Source organism: Spermophilus citellus (genome assembly GCF_964194105.1).
Source record: "Spermophilus citellus genome assembly, chromosome: 1".
NCBI lineage: Eukaryota > Metazoa > Chordata > Mammalia > Rodentia > Sciuridae > Spermophilus > Spermophilus citellus.
The window spans coordinates 146,385,387-146,404,898 of NC_138182.1; the positions used below are offsets into that span (position 1 = coordinate 146,385,387).

The window sequence follows — 19,512 nt, forward strand, 5'->3', positions numbered from 1 at the left end:
TAAAGTGCCCTGCACAGCACTTGTGTGAAAGAGGCACCAAAACCAAGAGCAGGATGGAATGGTAGCATATTCTTTCTTTCTAGTGTGTGCACACTTGACCCCTTAGACCTCATGGAGAAGAGAAACAGAACTGGTAGATTTCCATTGTTTGATTTCATGTTGAAGAACTAACCCTGATTGTACAATAGACTTGGAGTCACTCCTTTTTCAACGGCACCCCAGATGGGCCTCTAGAAGTTTGGCTGTGGTGGGACGATCAGGTACAGAGCAGCATCTCTGGAATCCAGTGCCAAGCAGGCCAGCCTGGAGGTCAGTTCAGGAAATTACTCAGAAGCTGCAGGGCCGGCAGTGGTGCTGATTACAAGTTTGGGTGGAATGTAAAGCCACTGAAAAAATAAAAACAAAAACAGCCAGGCGTGGTGGCACACACCTGTAGTCACAGCTACTCAGGAAGTTGAGGCAGGATCGCAAGTTCAAGGCCGGCCTGGGCAATTTAGGGAGACACTGTCTCAAAATAAAAGATCAAAAGAGCTGGGGATGTAGCTCACTGGTTGAATACTTGCTTATCACATGTGAAGCCTTGGGTTCAATCCCCAATACACAAAAAACAAAACAGATTTATTGAGATATAATTAATGTACGGTTAATTCCTTGATATCTGACAAGGATTGCTTCTAGGACCTCCAAGAATACCCAAATCCATTCATGCTCAAGTCCGTTAAAAATGGTGTGGTATTTGCATATAACCTACATATGCTTTCGTATGTACTTTAAATCACCTCCAGATGACTTATAATACCTAATACAATGCAAATTCTAGGTCAACAGTTGTTATACTATATTGTTTAGGGAATAATGACAAGAAAAAAAGTCTGTACACGTTGAGGAGCATTGGATCCCTAACTATGGAATGGCATACCTGTGACAGGTTGAATCTGGGAATCCAGACCCTGTGGATACACAGAGGGCCAACTGCACCTTAAAGTTCATTCTTTCAAAAGTGTATACATCAATAATTTTCAGTATCTTCACAAAAATGTGCAACTGTTACTATAAGACAATTTTATTTTTCCTTCATTATTATTATTATTTTTTTGGGGTGGGGAGTGGTACCGGGGATCGACTTCAGGGACATTCAACCACTGAGCCACATCCCCAGCCCTAGTTTGTATTTTATTTAGAGACAGGGTCTCACTGAGTTAGTTGCTCAGGGTCTCGCATTTCTGAGGTTGGCTTTGAATTTTTGATTTTCCTGCCTCAGCCTCCTTAGCTGCTGGGATTACAAGCATGGGCCACCCCGCCTGGCTTTCCTTCAGTCTTGAGAGTAGTTTTGCTGGATAAAAGGTTCTTGCTGTGCGTTTTTTTCAGCCTTTGAATATGTCATGTTATCCCCCTGCTTTCTGGACTCCAGTGTTGTGGATGGGAAGTCAGTGTTAGTCTTATTGAGGTTCCCTTAGTCTCTCTAAAGTTTTGCTACTTTTGTTGATTTTTCAAAGAATCATCTTTTGGTTTGGTTGATTTTCACTATTATTTTTCCATTTTTTTTGCTCTCATCTCTTTCTGCTCTAATTTGTTTTTCTTTCTTCTTTGGCTTAATTTTGCTCTTATCCTTCTAGTGTCTTAAGATGGTAGGTTTTGTGGTTGACTTGACAGTTTTTTTTTTTTTTCCAAACACAGGTATTTGTAGCTATAAATATCCCCCTCTGAACACATCTTTAGCAATATTTCATTAAATTTTGGCATGTGGTGCTTTAATTTTTATTTATCTCAAAGGATATTTTGATTTCCCTTGTGATTCGTTGTTTGAGTCACTGTCTTCTAGGAGTGGGATGTTTAATTTTTTTTTTTTTTTTACAGCCTAACACATTGCCTGTCCTGGAGAATATTCCATATTCACTTGAAAATAGTGTGTGTTCTGATGTTCGTTGGGATAGTCTGTAGATGTCAGTTAGGTATGCTTGGCTTATGTGTTTATTCTGATTCTTCACTTCTTTTGTCTATTGATTCTATTCATTGTTAAACATGGGGGTACTGGGGCTGGGGTTGTGGCTCAGTGGTAGAGCTCTTGCCTAGCATGTGTGAGGCACTGGGTTTGATTCACAGCACCACATATAAGTAAATAAAAAAGAATAAAGTTTCATCAACAACTAAAAAAATATTAAAAAAAGAAAAAAATGGGGTACTGAAGTCCATCACTATTATTGTTGAGTCCTGTCAGTTTTTGCTTCATATATATTGGGGCTCTTTCTTGGACTGTAATAAGCTGGAGTCCTAAGTTGAATAGGTTTTCTTTCTTTCTTTTCTCCTCCATACTTAAATTGCTAAGTAAAAAAAAAATTTACCATATATGTTTTACCACTGAGCTATATATATCTCAAGTCCTTTTTATTTTTTATTTTGAGATAGGGTCTTCCTAAGTTGCTGAGACTAGCCTTGAATTTGTAATTTTCCTGCTTCAGTCTCCAGAGTTGCTGGGATTACAGACATGCATCTCTACCACATCTGGCAAAGTACTTTATTTTTATGATTTTCTTAAGGACCTTCATTTTTTTTCTAGATTTTTTTTTTCTAAAAGCAAGTAGACAAACCAGATGCTAGTGAGCTATTAGTAACCATGATTGCTTAACTATAAATTATGTGTATTAATTTGGTTTATTTACTCAAATATATTAGTAAATGGCTGGATACATTATCCTATATTTACTACAATCTTCATGATAATTCAGAACAATCTGAACAGTAAAATAATGTAGATATTTCCTTAAATGAAACTCAGTTTTGAAGAATTCATAAAGCAGCTTTTGTTACATCCTTGGATTTTTTTGTATTTACTAAATTTTTTTAATTTTTAAACTGGTCAGAAAATTGTACACATTTATGAGGTGTGATGTAATATTTTAATACATGTATACATTTTGTAATGTTTAAATCAGATTAAACATATCTATCTCTTCAAACATTCATAATTTCTTTATGGTGAAAGTTTTGGAAATCTTTTCTTTTTTTGTACCATGGTACCCAGGGGCACTTAACGAGTAAGCCACATCCCCAACCATTTTTGTTTTTTATTTTGCGACAGGGTCTCACTAAATTGCTGAGGCTGGCTTTGAACTTGTGATCCTCCTGCCTTAGCCTCCAAGGCTGCTGGGATTATAGATATGTACCACCACACCTGGCTCTTCTAGCTTTTTGAAATATATACTGCATTATTGTTGTCTACAGTCACACTCCTGAGTAATAGCACACCAGAACTTCTTGAGTCTTATCTAACTGTAACTTAGTACCCATTGGTCAACACTTCCTCAATGCCAATCCACCCACTGCCCACAGACTCGGGTAACCACCATCCTACTCTACACTTCTGTGAGATCAATTTTTAGATTCCATACATGAGTGAGATCAAGTAGTACTTGTCTTTTGGTGTCTGCCTTATTTCACTTAACATAATGACCTCCAGTTCCATATTATTGCAAGTTACAATATTTCATTCTTTTTATGGCTGAATAGTATTCCATGGTGTATACTCTTTATTCATTTGTCAGTTGATGGATACTTAGATTGTTTACATTTCTGGGTTATTGTGAATAGAGTTGCACTAAACATGGAAGTGTGGATGCCTTCAACATACTGAATTCATTTCCTTTGATAAATACCCAGGAATGGGACTGATGGATTAGATGGTAATCCTATTTAAACATTTATTTATTTATTTATTGTGCTGAGGATCGAACCCAGGGCCTCCTGCATGCTAGGCAAACACTATACCACTTAGCCACACCCCCAGTCCCCATTTGAGCATTTTTTCAGGAATCTTCATAGGTTTTCCTTAATGGATGCACAAATTTACATTCCTACCAATCGTGTGCAAGAATTCCCTTTTCTCCACATCCTTGCCAGCACTTGTTGTTTTTAGTCATTTTTTGACCTTTTGCTTCTTTTAAGAAAATTCGTTCGAATTAGTTATACATGACAGTAGAATGCACTTTGGTACATCATACATAGATGGAGTATAATTTCTTTATTTTTTAAAAATTTTTAAATTTTATTTACTTATTATTATTATTTTTTTTTACAATTTCTCATTCTTGATAATAGCCACTCTTATGAGGGTGAGGCAATTACCAAGGTGGTTTTGATTTGTACTTTCCTGATGATTAATGTTATTAAATATTTTTTCGTAAAACCCTTGGCCATCTGTATGTCTTCCTTAAGAAATGTCTATTCAGATCCATTTCCCCTTTTTGAATGGGTTTTCCAGTAAGCTGAACCATACTCTACTTTGTCCTTAAAAAAGTGACTACGTGGGACTGGGGTTGTGACTCTGCAGTAGAGCGCTTGCCTAGTATGTATATGCAAGGTGCTGGGTTCCATCCTTAGCACCACATAAAAATAAATAAATAATAAAAGAAAGGTATTGTGTCCAACTATAACTAAAAAAATATTTTAAAAAAAAGAAAAATAAGTACATATTCCTCACACCCTTCCAAAAAGAATGTCAGGGAGCTTACAATAAAAGGCAGTAAAATCTTTTATGATGGTAGAAAATAGGAACTGAGTGATGAGCGTGTATTTAGTGTGTGGGGGGGTGTGCAGTGGGTGTGCTAACACACACATACACACAAATTCAGACTAATGGAGGTTCTAGCCTAAAACATAAAACAGCTTCAGTTTCTGGAAATCAAGGCAAAAAGAGAAACACAAGGGGTGTTTTCTATTAATGAGCAAACCCAGCTCTGGGAAGAAGAGTCTGAGGCTCTGAGAGAAGCTGCCCTGGATTCTCTTGAGCCCAATCAGCCTGGGGTCCTGTCGGTGGTGGCTCCCTCTGGCCTCGCCAATACGCCCTCCTTGTGAAGCTGCTTAAGGGCAGGACAGTCAGTCATTCAGTGATTCACTGTCCCCTGCATTTACCTGTTGGATGCTGGAGACTTGGGGTGGTAGCCCTTAGCCAGAGGGGTTAAAGTAGGCTTTCTGTAGAAGCTACTTGAACTTGACTTGAAGGACAAAGAGAAATGACCTTGGAGTAAGAAGTCTAGGCAAAGGAGGAGATATTCTCGGCAGGGGAGGACATAAGAGAGAGGACTCAGAGGTAACAGGACCCTGGACACCCAGAGTGAGGCTGAATGTGAGGGACATGGGCTAGAGAGTGGGGATGAGAGCCGCTGCAGGCTGCGGCCATGAGAGAGAGAAGGTGGCCCAGCTCTGAGATGTACTGAGAAGACGGAAGGGGACTTGGTGTGGGGAAGGGAAGGGTCACAGGGGATACTGGAGTCCGCACAGGGGAGCAGGTGGCTGGTGTCTCCTCCCTGAGGTGGTGAAGCCGGAGCAGAGAAGAGGGGAGGAGATGCTGAGTTTGGTGAAGCAGTGTCTAATCTCTGGGACCCCGAGGAAAGGACTGGGCTTGAGGCAGAGAGAGAGGTATCCTCAGTGTCACTGGAGTAGCTGAAGCCACAGGAGTGGGAGACTGTGGGGACAGAGGAGAGGAGAGGGCCAAGGGTGGATTCATTTAAGAGGCAAGTGGGGGGTCTCATAAAGAAGGCAAAGAACTGGAGGTCAGATGTGGGCCCTGAACTGAGCCAGAAATACCCAGGGCGGAAGGGAAGTGACACAGAGTGAGGGTCAAGAAAGATAAAGACGTTGTTTAAAGAGAAAACAATCTTATACTAGGATTGTGACCACAGAACCACTAATTCAAATAATATGAACCTCTAAAGCATTTTCTTTTAAGCAGCCCCAGATATTTAGGGAAACGAAATACTAAGATATCTATAATCAATCTATCACACTTAAAAATAGAGTAGTCCTTAAGCAGGGAATGTTTCATCTGACTTGCAAATTTTGCACCTATTTTGCCAAAGTCCTGATGGTTTCTCTTATCCATGTTCACACTCTCACCCTCATTCTGTTGATGCTGAGATCATTAAGAGACACCTGTAGCTTGTATCTTCTATTCCAGACACAAATATAAAGGAATGTGGAAAGGGGCGAGGGCATACGAGTGTTCCAATGACCCTTTTCTTTTTTGCTAAATAAGTAGATAGCATTTACTGAGTACAGAAAAGGAAGAGAGGAAGAAGTTAAGTGAGGAACTAAGAAGGTTAAAGATTACAGAGTGTCTGCTGGTATGACCTGAAGGAAACCATAGGTAAATTTGGCCTTTGGGTGAGATGAAGGCGAGGCAAAGGGGATGGGGTTAATGCCTCTTTAGTTGCTGGCAGTCAGGTGCGGGGAGAGGGGATACTGGGGACTGTGCAGTGTGAGTTTATTTTGGGTGAAATGGAAATGATGGGGAGGAAGGTGGTGTAGATAAGTGAGTCTGTCCGCAGTTTGCTTGGAAGGAGGAGGAGCCTCCCCCCAAGGGCTTCCTCTGCCAAGGGAAGGAGAGGCCAAGTTTGGGGAGGGAGTGAGACACGCAGGAGAGAACTGTCCTGGCAGGTTGACAGAGCATGGCAGAGGCTGGGCTGGCAGAGTCGTAACTGCCCTCCACATGGCAGAGGCCATACTTCAGAGTGGCTGACAATGGACTGAAGTTTCTAAGGCTGATACACAGATTCAGGGGGTGGCTGAGGGCAGAGATGGGACAGTCCTGGAATTATGGATGTCAAGAAGCCAAGAAAAGGCTGTACTGGGCAGTGTGGCCTCTGGGGACAGCAGCTAGCATTAGAAAGGGGAGGAAGAACTGACTCAGGATCGAAGGGCATAACTAAAGGTGGGAGTCGGTGGCTGGCACCTCCAGCCAGGTTCTGGCCAGTTGGGTTCTTCCCGGCCCCGGTTTAGAAATTAAGAAAACCCAGGACTCACCAGGGTCGCCTCTTCTTCCGGGCTTGCCACGCCGTCCAGGGGCACCTAGGGAGGAAAACAAAGATGGATCCATTGAGAAGGGAAGCCAGGGGGCTTGGGAACAGCCTGCCAGCTGCTGGCTCCCCACTGCTGGGGCCCACCTGCCCACACCTGTGACAGTATCCTGGGAGCAGCCTGCCACATGGCCAAGGCTGAGGCTGAGGCCAGCCTGTTGGTGGCGGAGAAGAAACTGCTTACTTCTGCTGTCCCCTGCCCTGGCTCCTCCAGACACCGGCTCCCTGCTGGGCTGCATTCCTCACTCCTTACTGTAATTCCATCCTCTGTTCACTTATTCATTCACAAGTCCTTCCCCAACCAAAAAGATACACTCCCGGGACACTCCTGAGGCAGGAGAGAGTTTACAGTTGAGAAACTTCAGACTTAGGAGACAAAGAAGGCTGAGGCAGAGAGTTTTCTTAGGAAAGCCCTGACAAATGCTTTCTGGTATCAAAGAAGGAAAAAAAAAAGCCAACACAATCAAGACCAATAAAGACACTATGGGATATTTCCAGTGCTTAAATTTGGTGACAAGAGGCACCATCCATCCGCAGTCTTTCTACTACCATCCACTGGAACTTTCAGTTCCTTCCTTTCCACTAGCCCAGGGAGATGCTTATACATTTGTTATACTTCATTGCAGACCATGTGCACACCAGCATGTGATCCAGTCCTTCATCCAGACTCTCCCCACCCGCAGTACTGGGGATGGCACCTACCGCCTCACACACGCTAGGCAAGTGCTCTGCAGGGACGCCGGCCCCTTCCATCAGTTTTAAGCCTTTTTGAATTTATAATTTCAGACCCTTCTGCCTCTACCTCTAGTCCTCTACCTGTATTGGTCCCTGAGACCCGAGTGGCCTTGATGCCACTGAATGCTGGCCAGCTCCCTGCCCTGGGTTGGAAGTCCTTGCCTTTGGTTGGTTGTAGGGTAGAGGCCTTGAGGCTTCTGTCAGTGTCCCTCATCCTGTCACCTCTGATGCAGCTCACCGCACACTTTCCTGGTGTCCCTTTGTCATATGCTCTGCCTCCCTTCCCACCCCTCTAAGTCTAATTATTCCTGATTCTCCCATTTTCTTAGAGGAAAAGATATGCAGAAGTGAAACTGCATGTAATTACTACATCGCAACTTGCAAATGACATTTATACCTCTGTCTTGCCTGATCACTATATGCTAGGCTCTGAGCTGGGTACAAAGGCCACAGAGAGGCAGGTATTGCCCTTTCTGGCAAAAGTCAGCCTCAAAATCTGTCAAGAATTCACAGAATAACTATGGAGCAGATCCAGGAGATTGGCTATGAATCGTCTGAGGTTGGTGGTCCATGGAAAAATGAATATATGTGTGTTTCCCTTTTTCCTTCTGCCCATTTTTGAATGGGAGGTCAAGCCCTTAGTACACCCTTGGCTCAAGGGTTAGCAGAGCAAAAAAGTAGACGCAGTCCTGGATCAGAGGTGCTTCCTGACTTTGGTTAAGAGGGTGCCCTGATGGGGAGGAGGGAGGCTTCAGAGGGACAGTGAGGGAAGAGGCCCCTCAGTGCTTTGCTAGACCTTGAAACATACTCAGGCCCATGGGGTGAGTGACAGTGAATTTCCTGCCAGGCTCATAGCCTGAGGGTTTGAGGTCAGAATAGTTGAACAAAACTTAAATGTTTAAAATGTGCTGTCTCACAACTCTGAGAATTGAGGGGAGAAACTCATACCAGTGATTTTCCCTCATCCTGGGCACAGACCTTGAACTTGGAGTTTGGAGCAAGATTCCACCTGAGAGTCACCCTGTCTCATCCTCTTTCCTTCACTCCCAGGGACCATGTTGCTTTGGGGGGGCAAGATTCCAGCACCCCTATAAAATTCACTTGTCACACCTGCATGGGTTTTATAGCTTATGATGTGCCTCCAGGCCCACAATCTAGGCTAAGGCTTGGGACACCTGTGCTACTGCACTGTTAACTATGTCTCTGACACCTCCACCTGGGTGTCTCACCAACAACTCAGGACTCTGGTGGCCCAAATACCTCCCCCCCCCCTTTTTTTTTAAATTCTGGTTGGGGATGAGGGGGCCTGGAAATCTCATCAACTAGTCATATAGAATAAGCAAGCCCCTGTGTGTGAGGGGCTGGTTGGCATGCTCGAATGATTTTTCTCCTCTGTGGATATATTTATTTTCAGGGTGAGGGGGGCTGTGGGAACAGGAGCCCCACCAGCACACTTGGCATCATGTTCCTCTGCTTGTAGCAGAGAAAAGACCCAGTTTTCACCCCTGAAGTTTCAGGGCTCTTGCCAGGCTGTGGAAGGCCCAAGTTTGGCTCAGGCAGGCCACTTGCCTTGGGCCTTACGTGTGGGACATGTCAGGAAAGGGGCCATGAATGGGAGAATAAGATGGGCTTCCTTTGACCTGAAGCGAAACCAGCACTGTGGTTTTCTGATGGTCATCACCGGTACAACTGTAAAATTCTCCGTCTGGGTAACTTGAGCCTGATTTGACTGCACTGAAGTGGCTGAACAAATGGATTTGTCTGGGTGGTTCTCCTGGGTGGCATGGTTAGGCAGCAGGCCCACTGGAAAGGGTTGTTAGCAGAGCAGGTGGTTGTCCTGGCAGGGTGGAGTGCTCCATCTCCCAGAGCCAGTGGGCCCAGCTCTCAGCAGGCTGAAGCTGTGTGGGAGCTGTGATGTCACTGAGTGGGCAGGGCCTGTGGGGCTGGGGGCCCTGCATGCTCGATGTGATTTCTAACTGAAAGAGTCCAAGTAGAGAACAAGAATGAAGTGGCTCATGAGCATTCTCTGATAGGTAATGTAATCCAAGTCCTGAAGGCTTTTGTGTGACTGACTCATGAATGGACAACTGGTCTACCCTTTATTGTGAGATTCACACTCAAACCTTCCACTCCACTAGGAGGCAACATGTCCAAACTCCAAGTTTATCTCCTAATTACTTGCCTTCCCTAAGTGCAGGCATCACCAGTACCCCAGTAGCTGGGCCAGATCCCACCTGAGAGTCACCCTGCTGCATCCTCCTTCCTCCATGCCCAACCTAGACTGCTTCCTTATTGGCATCAGGCAAACTCCCCCGCACCCAGGCTTGTCTCCCATTTGTCCTTCTGCTCCTCCTCTGTTGGGAGGATTCCTTCTCCAACCAGGGATGGGACCGGGTGATGGTGGTGGAAGGAAGGAGAGAGGGAGGGGGCCTGGGTGGGTAAGGAGGCCTCAGATCTCTCCTCATCATTTCCTGGCATTCTGTTTAAAAGACTGTTCAACAAGATCAGGGCTGAGAGGAGACACAGGATCACTTGGTTTGATGGGCACAGGTATTTGAGATGAGGAGTGCTTTCTGCCTTTCTTTCTCACTGGCTTCAGGAAGATAGGTGGTGAGGCCTGCCAGAGCTGGTGAGAACATGCCAGAGGTGGGTTCCATGCTCACTACGGGGCTCTTACTCTGCTGCTTCTGCAAATAGCAAGGCAGACACACATGAGGACTGAATGGTGTAAGCTGCAGGGGTGGAAGGCCCGAAGCACAGCTCTTTATGAGTTTCTAGGCCACCATGGGGAGTGCACTTGGTTCAGCATCTCTTAGTTTGGATCTGGAATGTTACCCCAAGGTCTTTTGTGTTCAGAGGGAGGACTCGTGGGAAGTGTTTAGATCAGAGAACTCTGACCTCATTAGTGGATTAATCCACTGACGGCTAAATGGACTACTGGGAGGTGGGACCTATTTGGAGAAAGTATGTCACTGAGAGCGTGCCCTGCAAGTATTCATCTTCTCTCCAGTTCCCTCCTTTGTCTCTCTGTCTGCTTCCCGATGGTCATGAGGTGAGACGCTTTCCTCCACCACACCCTTCTGCCATGGTGTTCTACTTCATCTGAGGCCCAGGATAAGGGGGCCAGCTGACCACAAGTGGAATCCTCTGAAACCGTGAGCCAAAATAAATCTTTCCTTCTCTAAGATTTTCTCATCAGGTATTTTGGTCACAGTGATGAAAAGCTGACTAACAGCATCTACAGGTGCCAGACCACCTATTCATCCATGAGCAAGAACTTGGAGCCCTTTTGCTATACCCCCAAATAGTCCTTTGAGGAAGACACTAGTGTCCCCTCTATAGATGAGCATTCTGAAGCTAAGCCAGATGAAAAGACATGTTTCTGGTGCTTTCTGGGGCTTTTCATAGTCAGTTTGCGGTTCCAAAGGTTTCAAGGACAGTTGTGCCCCATACACCTCCTGGAGAGCGGGGAGCCCACTTGGCTGCAGTTCAATTATCCGAGTGAGCAAAACCAGAACACTGCTCAGAGTTTTCCCCTTGTTGGTCCGTCTCTCCCATTTCTACAAGAAGGAGAACTCTCCTGCAGTTGCCGCAGACTCAGACACTCCTGAGGGCCAGTGTCTGTCTTGATTTACCTGTTCACATGTACATGGGGAAACCATGTCTGGAAGAACAAAACAGATGTTGTCTTGAGGCTGTTGCTGGAAAAACTGTTCCAGCTGCAAGTCTGCAGATGATGAACCCTGGCTTGGGCTGGGAGAATGTCATTGTCCCCACCTCTGCATGAGAACCATGGGATTCTGGGTCCAGGGTTGGCAACTGTAGGGACATTGGTGTTTACAGCTGGTGTCACAAGAGTGACATGGGCAAAGGCCCCCATTTTTCTTTTATTGTCTTTTGGTACTAGGGGTTGAACCCAGGAGTGCTTTACCACTGAGTTACACCCCCAACTTGTTTTGATTTTTATTTCGAGAAAGGTTCTAGCTAATCTCACTAAGCTTTTAAGGCTGGTCTCAAACTTGCCATCCCCCTGCCTCAGTTGCTGGAATTACAGGCAGGTGTACTGGGCCTGGCAAAGCCTCATTTTTGAAGCTGTGGGCAGCAGACATCAAGGGTGGGGGGGGGGAAGACCTGAGTGACATGGAAGCTGTTCAAGTCTGAACAAGCCACCCAACCACTCTGAGCCTTAGGTTCCCAGCACATGAAGATAAGGATTTAGTGATGGTGGCAACTACATATACCTTGTAGAATAAGTAAACAGATGAGCTGGCAGCAGAGGACATAAAAGGGCTGCTAATTTGGGATCTCAATAAATAACCAGTTGGAGGGGCTCCTGCCATTAAAACATGAGGTCTTGATGTAAATGGATATTTTTTGGTGTTCTCCAGGAAGGGAGAAACAGAGCAGATCCACTTGAGTAAACTTGTGGACGGGATTCAGCCTTATTTTGAGTGTATAGGGTAAGGTCAGCCCATGGAAAGTCTGGGCTGTCTCTAATCACTGCCTGTCTGCAAACCTGGGCTGAGCCATCTAGGAAAGGGATTTCTCCATGAAATCCCGAGGTTTCCAGCACAGCACGGGCCAGTGAGGGCTCCAGCTTGTTGCTAAATGGCTCAGGATGCCTGTGACCACCATCTGTGCTGTAAATAGCTCCAGGAGGATTAGGCTCTGTTTGAGGTCAGACAAAATGGAACCATTTCTAACTCACAGAAGCTTCATCTCATGTTGGGCTGGAGAACTCAGGTCAATGGCCAATACCAAAAGGAGAACCTGAACCCTGACTTCCTCTGAGATGGTGAGGTCTTGGCTCTCAAAGTGGTGCTGTAAGCCTTTCTGTACCTTTCTGTACTTTTCTGGGCATCTTCCCCAGCAACACCTGCCTCATCACTGACCTCTTACAAACTAGAGCCACCCTACCGCAGCTGGGCTGTGCAGGGAACAGCATTCCCAGGCTCCTCCCTCTCACTCTAATGGTCCAACTGCCTCCTGGGCTCCTGTCTGGTTTCTCAGCCCTCGGCCCTGTTCCTGCTCTTTCCTCCTGTCAGTCCCTGAGAGCAGGGACTTTTGTGCAATATTTCTAACTATATCTACTCAAAAGTTCACAAAACATTTTAATCTGTCTCTGCTCTTTTTTCCCTATAGTCTGAGAAACTAAGGCTCAGAGAAGCCACACGATGCTCCCAGACAGAACAGATAAGGAGGTGAAGTCAGCCTAAGTGTCTCTATATGGAAGAATGGGTAAGCAAAATGTCATACATACAATGGGGGTTATTTGGATCTGAAATAAAAGCTTGTGTGTTGAAGGGAACAGTCTCCAGAGGTGAAGGTCTTTGGAAAGTGATTGGATCTTGCATTCATTGATGGATTCATAATTTAACAGGCTACTGGAAAATGGTGGAAACTTAGAAGCTGAGGCCTAGTTGGAGGAAGTAGGTCCTTGGTGTACCCTTGAGGGCTACCCTTGGTCCCCTGCCCCTTCCTCTTTCTTGATTAACTTCAAGTTTGCTCTCCTGCATGCCCCCCACCATGATGTCCTGTGTTGCCATGGCCCCAAAGCATTGGGGCCAGTTGCCATGGACAGAAACCCTCTGAAACCAAAAACTCTCTAAACTCCTTTTATTTTTATTTTATTTTTTTATATTTATTTGTTAGGTATAGTTGGACACAATGCCTTTATTTTATTTATTTATTTTTATGTGGTGCTGAGGATCGAACCCAGGGCCTCGCACATGCTAGGTGGGCGCTCTAGCACGGAGCCACAACCCCAGCCCCATGAACTCCTTTTAAGTTGCTCTCCTAGGTATTTTATCACAGATGGACCACTGACCAATGTACAGGATGTGATTCATCCTTAAGAAGGAGGGAAATTCTGACACATGTGGATGAACCCTGAGGATGTTATGCTAAGTGAAATAAAAGTCACGGAGAGAACAAATACCGAATCATTCCCATTATATGAAGTTCCTTGGTTAGTCAAATTCACAGAGGCAGAAAGTGGAATGTTGTTTGCGGGGGGGGGGGGGGGGTGCTGGGGTGGGAGAGGGAGATGGGGAGTTAGTGTTTCATGAGGACAGAGTTTTGGTTGAGCAACAGGAAGAGAGTTCTGAGAAGGGTGGTGGTAATTGTTGTGTAACAATTCGAATATACTTGATGCATTAATTATATGCTTAAAAATGGTTAAAATGATAAATTTTAAGTTATGCATATTTTAATCACAAATTAAAAAACAAAACAAAATACTAAGTAGTCCTAGGGTTCTCGGCTACCAGGAACAGACCTAGGCTGGCCCAATAGACTATGGTGATGCCGTGGGTAACCACAGCTGAATGTCTACCATGATCTTGGCGCTGTTTAATCAGATAAATGCCACCCCCAAGGTCACAATGGCATCCTTGAGGTCATACAGTGAGAAAATGGCAGAACCAAGACTAGAGCCCAAATCTGTGGGACTCCAGAGCTCTAGAGTCTGGTCCCCGAATTTCTCAGCTACTGTGACCAGGACCAGACTCTTATCATCCTGTAAAGTGACTACAAGCCTCAAACATCCCCTCGATTTAGTTATTCTCAAAGGCACTGACCCTCTTCCCAGAACTTTGGGAGGAGAGTGAGGGGAGTTGGTTTTGGATGCCTCCTTCCTTGACCTTCAGCCTGGAGCTCACCAAGGTTACCTGGGGTTCTGGTGGGCTGGACCCTGAGCAGAGAATGGGTGGGGAGGTCCCTGGATTTGAGCTTTTAAGACCAGATCACCAAAAACATCTCCCTGGCTCAATTGGTTTTACAAGTCTCAGACCAACCTCAGGGGCAAAAACTCCCACCCAGATGCTTGTTTCTATCCTGGCCTAGTCTTTTATCCCTTGGAGGAGGGGGACAGGTGTATTGTGGTGGATGCCTCTGGGGTAGGCCTAGGGGCTATGATATGCTGCCCTAGTTAATTTGGCTCAGCCAGGATTGTGGAAAACTCTGTCCTCCGGGAGGTAAAATCACAGCCTCTTGCTCAGCAAACCCAGTTCATTCCAGAGTTGCTTTGTCCCCCGCAGTCCCATCTTCCACTATCCACCACACCCCTCTGTTGCAAGGTCCCAAAGCAGTTGGAAAAACCAATGCCACAGACTGCCAGGGTTTTAAGGCACCACCCTTTTGAGTGTGTCTGGGACCAAGGTCAGTGTCCAGGCTGGTGAAAGATCTTGACTGGCCCAGTGACCAGATCTGGTGAGATCACTCACACACTGTGCCATTGAGTGAACGAAGGAACAGGGCCCAAGTCAGGAGCTTCTGGGTCCATGGATGGCCCAACCTCACATTCACAAAAGACCCCATGTGGACATTACTGCTCTCTCCAAAGGAGTTCAGTACCTGACAGCCACAGCAGGACCCTGACAGTATTTAATAAAAACAAGAATTAGTGGGGACCTTTTCAATAAACTGTTTATATTTGGCACTAACCTTGATTCTATGGTATTAACTCATATGTCCTGCACACCAAGTCTGTGAAAAAGGCTATGATTATTAATGTCCACTTTACAGATGAATAAGCTGAGGTTTGGAAAGATTAATTAACTCTCTGAGGCCATACAGGTAGTCGTGACTAGAGCCACACAGTCTGGCTCATGAGCCTGTGCTTCTAATGGCTGCCTGGCTCCCTCCCACCATAGAAGATACTTGTTAGAGGTAAGCAGTTAAAATAGTCCACAACTTTTATAACCATGTCTTGACATTTGTTATTTGTTTATTTAAAAAAAAATATTCCAGGAACCACACAAAATGGAAGTGGCCCAGGGATGGCCCTCCAAGGTCCATGAATTAAATCTCTAATTGAAAGGCCACATGCTGTGGGCAGTACTGGAGACTTGTGGATTGCCTCCAAGCCCCTTGAGGCATGCCTTCCTGAAGCCATCCCAAATGGCTGCAGTTTATGGGCAGATTCCTCCAACTCAAGTCGGGAGCGGCTTTCATAAAGTGTTTAAAATGGGGCTAAGGAGTTCAAATCTGTTACTCTTAGTGGTGCTGCTGACCCTATGTCAGCCAGAGTCCCAAGAGCCCTCTCCCAAAGGGTCCTGGTGGGGAGGGGAGGCCCACTGCCACATACTGAGCCTGTGCAAGCCACCTGCTGGGTGCTCTTGCTATTTTTTTTAACCCTTGGAGTCATTTTGAGATCAGATTGGCCCCATTAACAGATGGGGAAACTGAGGCACAAAGGTGAAAGTCTGGGCCTGGGCTCTTGCCCCCATCAGTGTTGGCCTCTTAAGTTCCTCCCTTTTAGGGAAAGAGATTGTGATTTAGGTCTCAGAGCTAAGAATGGAATGTCCCACCCAGAGGATGTAGTAAGAAGACCTGAAAAGAAATAGAACCCAGGGGGAAGGGACCAGGGTCAGTGGATGGTGGCTGGACCTGGTGGCAGGGCTCTGTATGTGCTTTTGGTCAAGGGTGTGTGGGGAGCACCCAGAGAAGCAGATAGGAACGCTCTCACAGTGGAAGCACTGCTTTTTAGAAGCCTTCAGACCTCTGTGTCTTAGAATAGAGACTTAAAGAGAGAACAGCTAATCACGGTCCTTTTGATTGACTGATGTAAGTCATGTGGGCATCCCATGTGCTCCCCAACGTTCATGTGTAAACTTCATCTCTATTGCAACAGTTTGGGTAGGCAGGACCTTTAAGAGGTGATCAGGTTATGAGGACTTGGTGCTCATGCATGGGATCAATCTGTTTCTATAGGAGTGATTTGTTGTAAGGGGAGTTCGGGTCCCCTCTCTTCCCTCTCTTCTCCATACTTTCTCTCTCCCTCTCTCTTTCTCTCCCTGTCTCTCTCCTGTGCTCTTTTCTCCTTCTACTTCTCGCCAGGGGATGATGCAGGACAGGGGCTGTCACTAGATATGGGCCCCTTGACCTTGGACTTCCAGTCTCCAGAACTGTGAGAAACCAGTCTCTGGAGGGCCAGGCATGATAGGGCACCCCTGCAATCCCTGAGACTGGGGAGGCTGGGGCAGGAGGATTGCAAGTTTGAGGCCAGCCTAGGCAATTTAGCAAGACTCTGTTTCAAAAACTAAAAAGGGCCGGGGATGCTGCTCAGTGGTAAAGCACCCCTGGGTTCAATCCCTAGTACCAAAAAAATATACCAGAAGAAATCAATTTCTGCTCTTCACAAATCCCCGAGTCTCAGGCATTCTGTTGAAGCAGTGCGAAGTAGACTGACACCCAGTAACAGGCCATGTCTTGGCAGCCCCCCCCCAACTCCTGGGGGGCTCGGGCATGGAGAAACTCTCATGAAGAGTGAGCTCTGCCTCTCAGGATGACTGAGAGAGACCATGACCCTTCTCTCCCATGGGGGCTCAAGGCCATGAGAATGGCTTTGAAAGGGCTACACGGGCCCTGACTGGTCATCAGGCCTGGACAGGAAGTGGGGGAGAATTCCAGAGAGGGGATATGGATATCCTTGGGCTCTCAAAGGGTGTAGGCTAAGAGTCAGGTTAACTGGAACATGGAAGTAGCCCGTCCCCAGGCAAAGGTATTGGCTACAGAGGAAAGATGGTGTTGTATGCAATAGCTGGCCACTGGATCTGCAGGATGTGGGTGGCCCTGCTACTGAGGGCATAGGGTGGCTGCCAGAGAGCTTGGGGTGATGGCTTTTGTTGTATGGGTGGATGGTCTAGGGTTGGGGGCTCCGTCAGCCCCAGATCTGTGCTACTACAAATGAGCTCCCTCCCAGGGCCCGCTGTCTCCTGGGATCCCATTTCCTGTTGGAAAACAGGCTCCAGCGAGACGCACATAAACCAGCACACCCCAAAGATGCCAAATTCCTCAACTCTTCATTCACCCCAAAGCCTTAATCACTGACACATGGGCTGATCTATTCCTCCAAACTTAACGAAGGCCAGGATTTATTGCTTTCAGAGAATGCAAAACTTTTTCTTTTTTCTTTTTCTTTCTTTCCTTTTTTTTTTTTTTTTTATAACTTAAAAGGGCCATTCATGTGAGCTTTGATTTTCATGAGAATTCCTGACAAACCTGCATACAAAATCCCCACCCTGCTCTTCTCAGAAGGTTCTAGAAAAGGGCTAGTGGGGCCAATCAGCTGGAGGTCTGTGGAGTGTGGCCAGCGGGTAGTAGTGGGCATGGACTTAGTAAGTCACACCGTGGTGGTCGGGGGAGCTGACCACTCAGCATATATCACCTGCTCCCAGGTGACCCGACATCATGGACCCTGGATTTTGCATTCCCAGCTTCTTGGGACAGGAAACAGAGCTCTCCTGAGGGAAACACAGGCCACCCCACAATGGGACCGAGCATGATTTAATTTCCACAAGGAACGGTGAAGAACTACAGTGGGCATTAGGGTGCTCAACGATTTTGGTATATCTGGGGCTCTCAATGCTAAAGTCAGGACAGTCTCAGCAAATAAGGATAGTTGGTCACCCCAGTGGACAGTTGTGAGGAAGGACGCTCTCAACACTGCCCTTCCACCCGACTCCCTGTCCCAGGACCTTACTTCCACTCTTGAACCCTGCAGCCTACTTCTACCCCCGGGCCTTTGCACTGGCTGTGTCCTCTGCCTGGGACTCTCCTCCTGCACATTTGCACTACTGACTCCTCCTTGTCACTTCCTGGACCACCCAGTCTAAACTGGCCTGCCCTCAGGACCTTCTGCCACATACTCCTATGTTATTTTCTTCTAATCACTTATCCATATCAAAATTACCTGTTTATTTTATATGCTTCTTTTTGCTGGGGACTGAAACCAGGACCTTAGTTATATCCCTACCCCTGCTTAAAAGGCTTTTAAAAAGTTTAAATCAACACATAGTAATTGTACAGACTGAGGGGGAACAGTGTGGCCTTTCAATTTATGCACATGACATGCAGCGATCGGATCAGTCTCGTTGGCATATCCTCAAACACATCACTTCTTTTGTGTTGGGAACATTTAAAGTTCTCTCCAAAGAGAACTGTTTTGAAATATTCAATTAATTTTGTGAACCTTGATTTCCCTACTGTGCTACAGAACTTTAGATTGGGGAGGAAGCTCAGTGGTGGAGCGTGAGCTTAGCATGTGCAAGGCCCAGGGTTTGCTCCCCAGCGCTAAAACAAACAAAAACCAAAGGAACCCAAACAAACAACCCCCTCCAAAGAAAACAACAGAGGGAGGGAGGAAGTCCTAGGGATTAAAACAGAGCAAACTGTTATGTGCATTTATGAGTATGTCAAAAGAATCTCACTACTATGATTAACTACAATGCACTGATAAATATTAAAAAGCAAAGTTGGAGAACACACACAACAGAACAAACAAAACCCCCCAATTATTCTTCCTATCCAACTGCACCTTGTACTCATCAACCAGACAGCGACCCAAGTTGCTGGGGTCACAGGCATGCGCCACCATGGCCAGCCCCTTCACTTGATTTTTAATATTTATGGTGTCTCTTTCCTCCCTGGAAAGTCAGTTCCTGCCTACTGGTTCATGGCTTCAGTTTTCAAGTGGGGCCTGATATGCAGTCCTGTGCTAAACAACTGTTCAGAGCATGCATGAATTCGCTTCTGGAAATTGGGCGGGGGTGGGAGGATCTTGGGGTCCCCAAACTGGCCAATGGTCAACCTTGCTGTTCTGAAGCCCTTCTGATCTGGGAAGAAGTGGGCTTTGTCCCCAGGCTGTGTGTAGCCAGATGGCATGCAGCCCAAATTACCCATGTGTCACCTCATGTAATTCTCAGAGCAGATTCTTGAGGCTGGGACATCAACGTTCCCTTTTGCAGATCCTGGGATGGGGCTCAGAGTAGGAAGGGACTGCTCACCATCAGTGTCAGCCAGGGCGGGGAGCCAGCCTGTGTAGTCCCCAAGGCTTGGGCCTCTCTGCTGCTTGCCTCTGACATGAGTCTGAGGTCTCAGGAAGCCACTTCAGCTGTATAGCTTGGCCAACCACATCTGGGGGAGC

At 46.2% G+C, this 19,512-nt stretch overlaps 1 protein-coding gene across 1 annotated transcript in view; it reads right to left on the reverse strand.

Moving 5' to 3' along the window:
* COL23A1 (collagen type XXIII alpha 1 chain) overlaps nt 1–19,512 on the reverse strand; it is a 357,570-nt gene that overhangs the window by 59,929 nt on the left and 278,129 nt on the right. Inside the window, exon 3 of the mRNA XM_081287686.1 lies at nt 6,799–6,843. Within this exon, the coding sequence (XP_081143812.1) occupies nt 6,799–6,843 (45 nt within the window). The remainder of the gene's footprint in view (nt 1–6,798; nt 6,844–19,512) is intronic.